The sequence below is a fragment of the Entelurus aequoreus genome, linkage group LG05 (genome assembly GCF_033978785.1).
Source record: "Entelurus aequoreus isolate RoL-2023_Sb linkage group LG05, RoL_Eaeq_v1.1, whole genome shotgun sequence".
Taxonomy (NCBI): Eukaryota; Metazoa; Chordata; class Actinopteri; order Syngnathiformes; family Syngnathidae; genus Entelurus; species Entelurus aequoreus.
The window spans coordinates 71,941,800-71,953,842 of NC_084735.1; the positions used below are offsets into that span (position 1 = coordinate 71,941,800).

General features: G+C 35.8%; 1 protein-coding gene across 1 annotated transcript in view; it reads left to right on the top strand.

The window, feature by feature from the left end:
- The first annotated feature begins 5,555 nt into the window (after positions 1-5,555).
- zgc:77151 (uncharacterized protein LOC337153 homolog) overlaps positions 5,556-12,043 on the top strand; it is a 52,041-nt gene continuing 45,553 nt past the window's right edge. The window contains exon 1 of the mRNA XM_062046511.1: positions 5,556-5,920. Coding sequence (XP_061902495.1) covers positions 5,900-5,920 — 21 coding nt within the window. The 5' untranslated portion in view covers positions 5,556-5,899. The remainder of the gene's footprint in view (positions 5,921-12,043) is intronic.

Below are 12,043 nucleotides of genomic sequence, written 5' to 3' on the forward strand. Positions count from 1 at the left end.
TTCACTTAATTTATTTTAAATAATTTATTTTACATACTAAAAGAGTTAGTTGTTCTTGGCTTTGTTTTTTGTTTTTTTGTTTCAAGTTTATATTTCTTCTTGTTTTCTTTAACGTTAATTAGGATACGATGTTTTGCACAGGTGTATTTTTTATGGACAAATGTTTTATATTCATGAGGGTGAGAAGTAAGAAATGAGAGGCACTGTTCCAAACATGCAAACAGCAGCTTATTTTTCACCCCCCAAAAATGGTACATCCCTCTTCCACACTATTCAAATACACAAAGAGCACTTGGAAATCGAGGACGGCATGGCGATTACTGTAGTCATGACAATAAATCACACCCTAAGTCACCTACAATGGCTGATTGCAGGATTGTATCATTTTTTTTTTGCACACACAGCTTGTGACTTGAGGTTGAAGGGAAACTACTTGTACATTTTGTCTTTGGCCTTCAGTTTAAATAAATATGTCAGTATTTTTAAAGCTGGGCAAAAATAGTTACATTCTGAGTTGAAAAGTACTTTCAACTCTTTTTTGGCTATTTTCAGTTGTTTGTCACACTTTTTACTCTAGCGCAGTGGTTGTTGGATGAGTTTGCCAAGTATTAAAATGAGCTGCTTTTTTTTTTTTTCTTTAAAGAAAGAAACGGCTGTTCTAAATGTGTCCACTGGATGTCACAATAGCAATTCTGTTAGGCAAGCAAACGGTTTATACAAGAGGTACACAGTAAAGGGTGACTGTGGCTCCTCCTCCTCGAACCTCATGAAACTTAAAACCTGCCATGTTATGTCTTCTGCTTCGAATACGTCGCCATTTGGCACCCTCGTTGCTCCAAAATGTCTCTGTCAAACACAAGAAGAGTGAACTTAACCCTTTTGAATAGTTTTTACCTCAGTTTCTTACGGTTTGTTGAGTTAGCACTGGATTCATACGTGGACATGACAAAGGAGGTATTTGATACCTGGAAGACATGTTGTGTTTTTTTGTTCAGTTCCAGAAAGACTGTGACCTAAAGTTTAATCCTGGCTTAGTAGCTACACTGAGACCAAGTCTAAGCTCATTGTGTTTTTGAAGCTGAAGCAATTTCCTCAGAATTTTCAACAAACTTGAAGTGTTTTGTCCAGAGGATTATTTGTGATTTGTACGTTTTCATAATGCGCTTGTTCTATTTTTGGCCAAAGTAAAACAAAGAAAACAACCTGGAGTTGTCTTTAGTTTTAAGTTATCATGCTATGAATTGGCCCTAGTGTGTGAATGTGAGTGTGAATGTTGTCTATCTATCTGTGTTGGCCCTGCAATGAGGTGGCGACTTGTCCAGGGTGTACCCCGCCTTCCGCCCGAATGCACCTGAGATAGGCTCCAGCACCCCCCCCCCCCCCCCCCCCCCCCCCCCCCCCCCCGTGACCCCAAAAGGGACAAGCAGTAGAAAATGGATGGATGGATGCCATGATTTCACCACTACGGCCCACTCTGGAAAATATTTTCCTCCATGCGGCCCCTGAGTTAAAATGAGTTTGACACCCCTGATCTAGTGGTACACCTAAGAATCGATTAATGGGATTAGTCTTTTATTTTCCTACATTCAAACACAGTGTTACTGTTCTAACTGTCATGTTACAGTGGCCACGAACTATTAAATATACTTGTTAAATAAAACTTCTGCCTGGTTTTTAATGAAATACTTGGGCCCACTACGCTACTGTATTTAATGTTGGCCGTTATCAGGGCCGGCCCGTGGCATAGGCCGTATAAGCAAATGCTAAGGGCGCCGTCCATCAGGGGGCGCCACGCCAGTGCCACAATTTTGGAGAGAAAAAAAAAGTTGGTACTATTATTTCTAAATACAAAAAATAATCCCACGTTAATTAAAATGCAAAGTAAAGCCTATTTAATAGAAATATTATTTGTTACATCATTGATTTGAGCACTGCTGTGATTCGGTTAAAGATAATCATTAACATAACATTCTCATATAATATGTTAATTTGCTTTCTTTAAGTTAAAAAAAAAGGTCAAAGACAAAGCTATTCGGTTTCTTGTGAGTATATACACTTCACTGCCGATGTGTGTGTGTGTGTGTGGGGGGGGGGGGGGGGGGGGGGGGGGGGGCGCCAGATTGGTTAGGGCCAGGCCTGGCCATTATGGTGGTACTTGGAGAGCCAAGTGTTTCCGGAGGTATGAGAACCACTGCTCTAGTGTACATTACTCATCATCAAAACATATTTCAAGAGTCATTCAGAATCACAATCAGAATCAGAATCAGAATCAGAATAGTTTTATTGCCATTGTTTGAGAACGGGTTCACAAACTAGGAATTTCTCTTGGTGCAAACGTGCGACATAAAACACATATAACACATATTTGGTAATAAAAAGAGCTGTAACTGAGCTATCAGATGGACTTAGAAGGGATTCAAGGAATTCAAGGAGCTGCTGTTCGGAGTTATTGTTCATTTGCCTGATGGCCGAGGGGAAAAAAACTGTTCAGGTGGCGGGAGGTGTGGGTCTGGATGGAGCGTAGTCTCCTGCCTGAGGGGAAAGGGGAGAATAGTGTGTGTCCAGGGTGAGAAGAGTCAGCTGTGATCCGACCCACACGCCTCCTGGTCCTGGAGGACAACAAGTCCTGGAGGGATGGGAGCTTGCAGCCAATCACCTTCTCAGCAGCACGTACGATGCGCTGCAGTCTATTCTTATCCTGGACTGTGGCGCATTAAACTAAAGCTTAAGGCGTTGTCCTGAAATGTATATCCCTCTTATTTTCAACAAAGCGGTAATCAACAATCAAAGACACGTTGACACATTGTGACAACAAAACCCCGTCACGAGGATGGTTATATCATACACTATTGTTAGTTGTCACTTTGTTGTTTTACTGGGAAAAATCAAAAAAGGCACCCATTTTAAACAACAAACATAACAAGGAAACATCTTTAGGCAAGCCTACTGTATATTTTATACATAATATAAGAGTTTATGTGACGCCCAATACAAAATATATTTTTTCGCTAACAAACGTGTAACACCTTGATAACAATCTAAAGTATAATTTTTTTCACACTTTTTAAGGGCCAATTGTTTTGTTATAAACTCATTGCGTAAATGCCTTGAAGACAAATACTGAAGAGCTGAATAATTACTATTTGACACATTCTATATGTTTTTATACCTCTATTTGAGAAACAGCGTCCTCTGGTGGCGACAACCAAGACCGTTCCACTTACATATTACACTGCAATATTTTTGGACTATTTTTAAATTGTATTTATTATTTAAAATGTAGTAGTTTTAAAAAATCTGAAAGATTTAACCTCTGTGTCAACTTGTCAAGCAAGTTTTTAAAAAAAATCTACTTCCTGTACCCATTTTACAAAACTAGCTTTGTTTTTTTTAACAAAGGTTCGTTGGTTGAAGTTTATTTCGAACATGTATGCAGTTTTTCCATTTCTCTTTACAACAAGCCCGAAAAGGAGTGGGAAGAAACAAACCTTATTTATTCCTACCCCCTTTGCACTTCATAGCAGTTACTTACATACTATGTTCACTTCCTGTTTATAGTTTGTAGCACAATTACATCATTGATTTCTAAATACAACATTCTCTTCATAAAGAGCTAAGTCAGTTATGTTTCACTTAATTAGATGAATGATATCTTCTTTTCAGTAAGCATTCTTCTTCTTCCTTATATTTTTTAAACACAATTCTCCTCTTTTGTTGGAGAAAATTGCTGTACATTTTTGAATAGCAGGTTATAGTTTGCTTTGTACATACTTTTAGCTGTTTGAAAATGCACCAAGCCATTGAATTTCAATTTTTTGGATTCAATAAATAAAGGGTTTGTATGTTCTCGAAGCCAACGTTATGTATTATTCTGACGGATCTTTTTTCTAACACAGTTAGTGAACAAAGTTTTGTTTCCCCAAAGTAGTTGTTTCCCCATATTTCTGCACAATAACTCAGATATGGTAACAATAGCGAGCAGTAGAGAATATGAAGTGATTTTTGGTCGAGAACATATTTTGCTTTATTCATTATTGAAATATTTCTTGCCACCTTATGTTGTATATTTTTACATGAGATTTCCAGTTTGTGTTATCATCAATTATTACACCCAAAATTGTGAATTATTTAACTCTTTTAATGTTTACTTTGTCTATTTATATTTGTGTTTAACTCTCTCTTCTACCGTTACCAAATAACATTATTTTAGTTTTTCTGAGATTCAAAGATAGTCTGCTTTTGTCAAACCATATCTTTAATTTGTTCATGTCTTCTGTTATTATTTGTATTAGCTTATTCAAAACACAGTTGTGTCATCTGCAAATAATAACTTTAAGTCATTTTTAACTTTTAAAATGTTGTTTATGTAAATATTTAACCATTTTGGTCCCAGAATTAAACCCAGCGCTATACCACAATATGTCTCTATAGGGCCATTGACATACTTTCACCTATTGCTTCCTGTTGGTTAAGTAGCTTCTTACCTAGTTCAAAAACAGCCCTCTGATTAAACTATATTCTATTTCTTCTGTGACTGGCCTTTTTCATATACCCCTGATTTGTTTTTATTTATTTTTTTACAATTGTAAATGCACAAAACATGCTATATTTTTCAACAATAAGGTGTAAAGTGGAATACATGATGCTACTACTGCCTTATAGACCAATAATTTATAACAACATTGATTTTGATACATTATCAATTTTGGAGCTAATTTGTTTATTTAAAAACAAACCCTTGTCCCTGCCATAAAATGTATGATATATTTGTTGCCACCTTTAAATCAATCAGAAATATTTTCAAAATGTCAGCCAATGGGGCCAAACGTATAAAAGTGTACCCATACACTATGTGAAAATATCACATCATATATACCTTGCAAATGAGAGTCAGGATAAAAAAATAAAAAAAATAAAACATGTAAATTTTACATTTCAAATGTATTATTTGCATTTTATTTAAATTGAAAAAAAAATATGTCTACTTTTATTACTGAACTGACCAATAGTAAATCTTGTAGAGGTGCATTATATATTTAAAATAGAAGCTATGTAAAAACACCTAAAGCATTTTTAGAATAATACTTAAAAAATAATAAAACTCTTGGTATAATATTATTGTTGAGATGGTATAGTTATGCTGAATATTGCACAATCTTATTTTTAAAAATGTGTTTGCCCATGTTATTTACGCCCATTTTACATAGACTGGAAAAGAAAAATGGCAGGCTGCATATTTTCACTCATGAACAATGGATGCTGTCATTGCAAGTAGGACTGCATGTTCAATCCCTAAACTACATGTATTTGCTCAATGGTGCTCCAAATCCATATCTATGTAATTAATAGTATTTTTAAACGTTTTTTTTGTGGGGGAGGGGCTTCAAAACAAACCCCGTTCTGGTATACAGTATTCTGTATTTCCTGCAGGATTTTACGACTATTGGAAATCATCGCCATGCGTTGAGATACGCGCATGCGCAGAACACGTACATACAGGCGCGCACACACACGCACACGCACACACACACAACACTTTTAAACGCATACACGCATCCAGACAGATCTGGGATCAGCTCAACTATTTAGATTTTCGTCACCCTGACACCCTTATGGCTTCCATAAAGGCACTCGCTGTAATTTCACATATGTTTAATTCATAATTTTGTCAGGTTATCGAAACATCATCGAGGAATTATTTAATACCAATAACATTAAGTTGGCAAACTTAGGCCACACCTAGATCCTGCCCTATTTTCACAAAAAAAAAAAAAAAAAAAAAAGAAGCAGGATTTTTTTTTTCTGTAGCTCTCTTTCTCTGGTGCGTTTGTTTGTGTGACGGCGAGTCCCGGCGGTGTAACCGGAGAGGGGCCTCACACAGAGGGAATGCAGGACTGCAATGGAGCACAATGCAATACAGGTAAAAAAAGCTAATATTATTTCTTAATAAATGCCGATTCGTGTCACCGAGCTTCGGTGTCGTTCCACGCCGGATAGTACGTTGATTAAATTAACCGTATGTAACGATGAATCGGGACGGGATTTCGACTTTTATTTCATTTTAGTTTGACCATATCGCATTGATTGTTTGCCCCCCACCACCACCACACACACACACACACACATATATACATCAAGCTCGCCAAAGTCTCACTCACAATTATAACTTTTATTTAACAACTTTTCCCCTACCTCAAACGTGGCATATTCTTTTACCGATATTATTTTTTTCCCCCAATATTTCCCAGCGATACAAACGACTGTGACACGAATCGCTCGCCTGACTCCCCCATGGTTAGCCCAACCGTCGCCGTTAAAATCTGGAGTGTTAATATTTCTGATATTTTCGTCGTGTTTAATGATTAATTTCTTTGTGTGTCGTGTCGACAGTCCCGGTTTCTCCCTTGGCTACCAACCCCCACCCACGACAAGCATACATATTGGCGAAATGAAATTAAAATATGGTATTTGTCCTTGTTAAATAAAACAGTAAACTTTTGTGGTAGTCAGTTTTTAGCTTAGCTGGCTAGCTGCTAACTAGCAATGAAGTAGCCAGCTGTCTTGTGATCATGTTTGACAAAAAATATATAAAAACTCGATATTATTTTTTTTTTATTACCGAAATGTTGAAATTGTTCGGCGTGCTTCTGTGTCTAACAGGAAGCAGTGTGATATATATATATATATATATATATATATTATCACGAAGCCCCCGACATTTTGTCTCTGCTGTAATTACGACAGTTTAAGGAGGAATGCTAATATAGAAGCTTTGTTTTTGGACTTTAGAAAACATCCACATAGAGGACACAGCTAGGACATAAAGTCAATTTATTTCATGGGTGTATTTAATATTCCATTAATGCTTGTGTATTTGTATACATATCCTTGTTTAAATATTAATTTTTACTGCATTGAATGTTTTCTCTGTATGGTGGTGGTGCCTCTTTGAATAACAGGATATAGCCAAGGTCAATACTCTAGCTTGTTTTAGACTTATTTATTTATACATTGTCCAAAAAAGCAAGCAGGAGACATTCTGTTATTAATATTCAATAGGGTGTTTCCTTTCTCATGTTTCCCTCTTCCCACTCAAAAAATGTAACAAAATGTCGTTATTCCCAGAAATATCACTGTTTGGGTTCAGATTAAGGTTTTTTTTCATCTCAAACTCCCTGGCTGTGATCTTAAACTCCCTCTGTGTGTGTGTGTGCGTGTGTGTGTGTGTGTGTGTGTGTGTGCGTGTGTGCGTGTGTGTGTGTGTGTGTGTGTTCTTACATTTTAGACTGCCTCTCAGATTATATTATGTGGCTTTTATTTTCCTGCCTGGCCAGCTTTGCCTCATTTCCACCACTAGGCTGAGCACTGTTCTTGGAGCCACCTCCCTCAGGCCCTTTAAGCAGCAGCCGCAGCAAGAAAACACACACAAAAAAACCTCCAAAGACTGTGGAGCTGCATGAAATCCATGTAGCACATAATAGTATGTTTATCATGTTGGTATTCATCACATGGCTTCACTATAATTAAGTTAAATACATGTACAATGACGTTTCTGGTGCCCCCATACAAAACTACAGGGAGTTTTTTTTTCTTGCTAGTTTCCTGCTCTTTGACCTAATAAATAGTTTAAACATGCCATAGATCAATACATGGACTACTATCTTTTTTTTGTATCCCTCATTTGTTTTTAAAAACAAATATGACTGAGTCACATGATTGACAGGGGCTATATTTTTAAAAAAAAAAAGACATATATTAGAGATAAATGCTTTAAAATGTAATATCGGAATTTGTCTATCGTTTTTTTTATTATCGGTATCGTTTTTTTTATTTTTATTAAATCAACATAAAAAACACAAGATACACTTACAATTAGTACACCAACCCAAAAAACCTCCCTCCCCCATTTACACTCATTCACACAAAAGGGTTGTTTCTTTCTGTTATTAATATTCTGGTTCCTACATTATATATCAATATATATCAATACAGTCTGCAAGGGATACAGTCTGTAAGCACACATGATTGTGCGTGCTGCTGGTCCACTAATAGTACTAACCTTTAACAGTTAATTTTACTCATTTTCATTAATTACTAGTTTCTATGTAACTGTTTTTATATTATTTTACTTTCTTTTTTATTCAAGAAAATGTTTTTAATTTATTTATCTTATTTTATAAATTTTTTAAAAAAGGACCTTATCTTCACCATACCTGGTTGTCCAAATTAGGCATAATAATATGTTAATTCCACGACTGTATATATCGGTTGATATTGGTATCGGTAATTAAGAGTTGGACAATATCGGATATCGGCAAAAAGCCATTATCGGACATCCCTAATATATATGCAATATACTTTATTTATACCACTTATTCCATAAAAACAACCCAACAGTTTTTAGGAAAAACAAAGATTGTTTTGTTCCGTAATATATGTGTAGTTACACTCTATACAGTATATTTCAAGGGAAACTTGAATTTTTTTTAATTTTGCCTATCATTCACAATCCGTACGTAAGACATGAACATATTTTTCTTTTTTTAATGCATTCTAATTCGTGAAAGTACGAGGTGGCTAACAATACAGCTAATCGGAGTGCTCTATTGCACCTATAAATCTCATAAAAAACCTAACATTACTCCATTTCCATCTTGGTACCTGAATTTCAACCAAGTATTAGCGATATTGTTATTGTAAGCGCTAACGCAAACAACTTTTAGGGTCGCCGTGATCACAGAACGCTAACGAGCTTATGCAGCTATACAGTATTGACATGCTGGGCTGCTGCTGCTGGTGCATGACCTCTAAGTTGGTAAAAGCAAATTTGATATTACTAAGTAGGAGGTTGCTGCCATAAACTGAGAAGTTGGTCAACTTTGACATTCAACTAAGACCCCGGAGATGGCGAGAAAAACACAAAAAGACGCTTGTCAGCGTCCACCTTTTTTATTTTTTACCTGCGTGAGGATAATGATGAATTATTCATCTAAACTGAAAATATAAACATCCCTTCAGTAAGTAAGTGAATGTTTTATGACGTTTGTAGTTTGTATTTCTTGTTTAGCACTTAGTAATACTGCTGCATGATGCTTAGTGTTTCACAAAAGCTGTATCTGTTTAGCACACAGCTTCTAAAACGTGTAGCTCATCCTTATATTCAGGCTAAAAAATACATGGTTATGGATCATCATTTGTCCCAAAGTAGTCTTTGATGGCTCTAATGACGGCTGCCATGATTAGTGGTAGTAACTGTTAAAGTAAATAGAAAACACTGTGATGCATCTGGAGGATGAATATGTTCCTGTATGCTTAAAATGAGCAAAATATGTAAATATTACATGTTATTATGACTGCCTCTTACTACATTACATATATACTTGTGGCGTGTATATGGTAAATGGGTTATACTTGTATAGCGCTTTTCTACCTTCAAGGTACTCAAAGCGCTTTGACACTATTTCCACATTCACCCATTCACACACACATTCACACACTGATGGCCATGCAAGGTACTAACCACGGCCCATCAGGAGCAAGGGTGAAGTGTCTTGCTCAAGGACACAACGGACGTGACAAGGTAGAAGGTGGGGATTGAACCAGGAACCCTCAGGTTGCTGGCACGGCCACTCTCCCAACTGCGCCACGTAAACAATGATGGGGGATTGTGTATGTTTTTTAGGCTTTATAGGCGGTATAGAGCGAATCCCAGTATTTCCATTGTTAGTTGACTTTTGCTATCATTTATTGATGAGTTAGAATGCATAAAAAAGAAAAACGTGTGTTCTTTTCTCACATAAGGAGTGTGAAATGATAGGCAACATTCCAAAAAAGTGCAGTTCGCTTTCAATGCAAATGGCAGTGACACTGCAGCAAAATAGTTTTTTTTTTTTGTCTAACGTTACTATATTTGTAGCTACACTTTATTGTTACATTTTCTCAAGATAAGACAGTCATATGTTTTGACAACAAAACAATGGATTTATTATTCAGCTGCCACAAATAAATTTGACGTTACCTCATAAACACATAAGGGGCTGTCTGTTAATATGTAGCTTGTCGCTACAAAGATGGAGTTGTAACTCTGCTTCTCAGCGAATAAGACGTAGTAGGAGAGAACAGCAACTTTGTCGCTATATTTAGCAAGTATACAGACCTTTTTAAATTGTCTTTTTCGAAAATAGCAACTTGTTCTGTTCTTGTTGGAAACATAAAATATCATATATCCCCTAAATCTTACATTTTATTGATTAAAAATACACAAAGTGGAATATTGCAAGAATGTATTCTTAATAATTTTAATGATTATAGCATATAGCTAATACGCCAAATTCAGTTTTGCGTAACATTTTTCAAAAATTCTAAAAATGTTCATCCTAATCAGACAATAAACTGCAAAAACTTCCTAGGCCTATACTTGGTCTTTTAGTCTGTATTGAACTCCTGAAATTAAACATGTTTTGCACCCTATTCAATAATGTATTGGTTTTATACAAAAGACATGTAAACAACTATTTTACACAATAATTTATGACTTTGGTTAATTTGTCTTTTTGACAATTTGGCAAGACTCTAAGCAACCATACAATTTGTCAAAACACAATGGGGGAGTTATAAAGGAGTTACTAACGTAATATATTGGTAGGTCACCTTTTAATTTAACATATATAGCTAAACAACACAATAATTGGCTTGTTTTTCTTTTGTTAACTTGTCGGTAGCTGTAAATAAAGTTGTATCTCACTGTAGCTTTATTGACACAGCTTCATGTGTACAAACAAGCGCACCAAGCAAGTAAACAACAACCATACAGTTTGTCAAGACAACACAAATAATTGACTTAACTTTATCTATGTAGCTGTTTAATACAGAAAACGGCAAGAGAGATAACCGAAACACATTTATTCATCCTTTATCTGTAGTGAGTAACTTATTTCTCAGCTTTATTTGTATATCTTATAAAAATGTATTAAACTACTATATGAAGTCAGCACATGGCTTTATTAATGGCTTATTGTCTGTATTCACTAATGCCGGGCCTTTTTAGTAGTCATTTGTTGACTTTTTGACTTATTTTTATTGTGCGTTTTGGTTAGAGATGGGCACCTTCCACATTTGAACCGAAATTGTACTAATACCTGGTACCTGGGCATCGATACCGGTACCAATTGTTTGTACTTTTGTGTTTGTTAATGTGGTAATAAATGTTAATTTCTTTATTAATAAAATATTTAAATATAACATTCAACACTAAGCTGAAAATAACTGTACTGTCCTGTTGTTACATCTTATTTCTAACACTTCTGAGTCTCATTTGCCAGTATGCATCATTTTCAGTTTGTCCTCTTGTCTTTTGCCATAGTCAGGAAGTAGTCTTTGCCAATTTTTTATGGCATTTTTTTTCTTTTGTTGAGCCCTACAAAGTGTTTGTACTGTAAGCATTGTAGTTTTTACACATTGATTGTAATGTGCATCCTAGTTGTAGTTTTGTTCACCAAATCCGGCGGTGTTGCAATGGCCATGTAAAATCGCTAATGCTAATCAGGAGCATGTATATGACGTACGGCTGGGTGATATGGCTGAAAACTATCACAATATACGTTTTTATATTGACCAATATCAATAGTTATTTATACTTCTCATGACTTAGTTAAGCCTGCCAATAAATACAGTCAATTAATGTCCAACTTACAAAGGGTACTATTTGTCAGTAGAGAGGGTAGGGTGTCTGGTAACCAGGTAGGATGAGCGTGGCGAAGGTAATATAATAATTTAAGTACATTTGAAGGTAGTTTCAGATTTGAGACACTAGATGGCATTAGTGTGTAAGCTATTGAACACTACACAGAGTAGTTTGGGAAGCTACTTATTAAACTGACACATTGGAAGTGTAAAGATGTTGCAGCACCGTCTAAATTAAAACCAGCAAGACTAGTTTCTGTTGTTGAGTTGATATATCAAGATATTACAGTTTATCTTCTCACTCCACGCAGAGAATCCACAGCGAGACAGAAAGACGGCGCAACCAAACTTGATTGTTGAT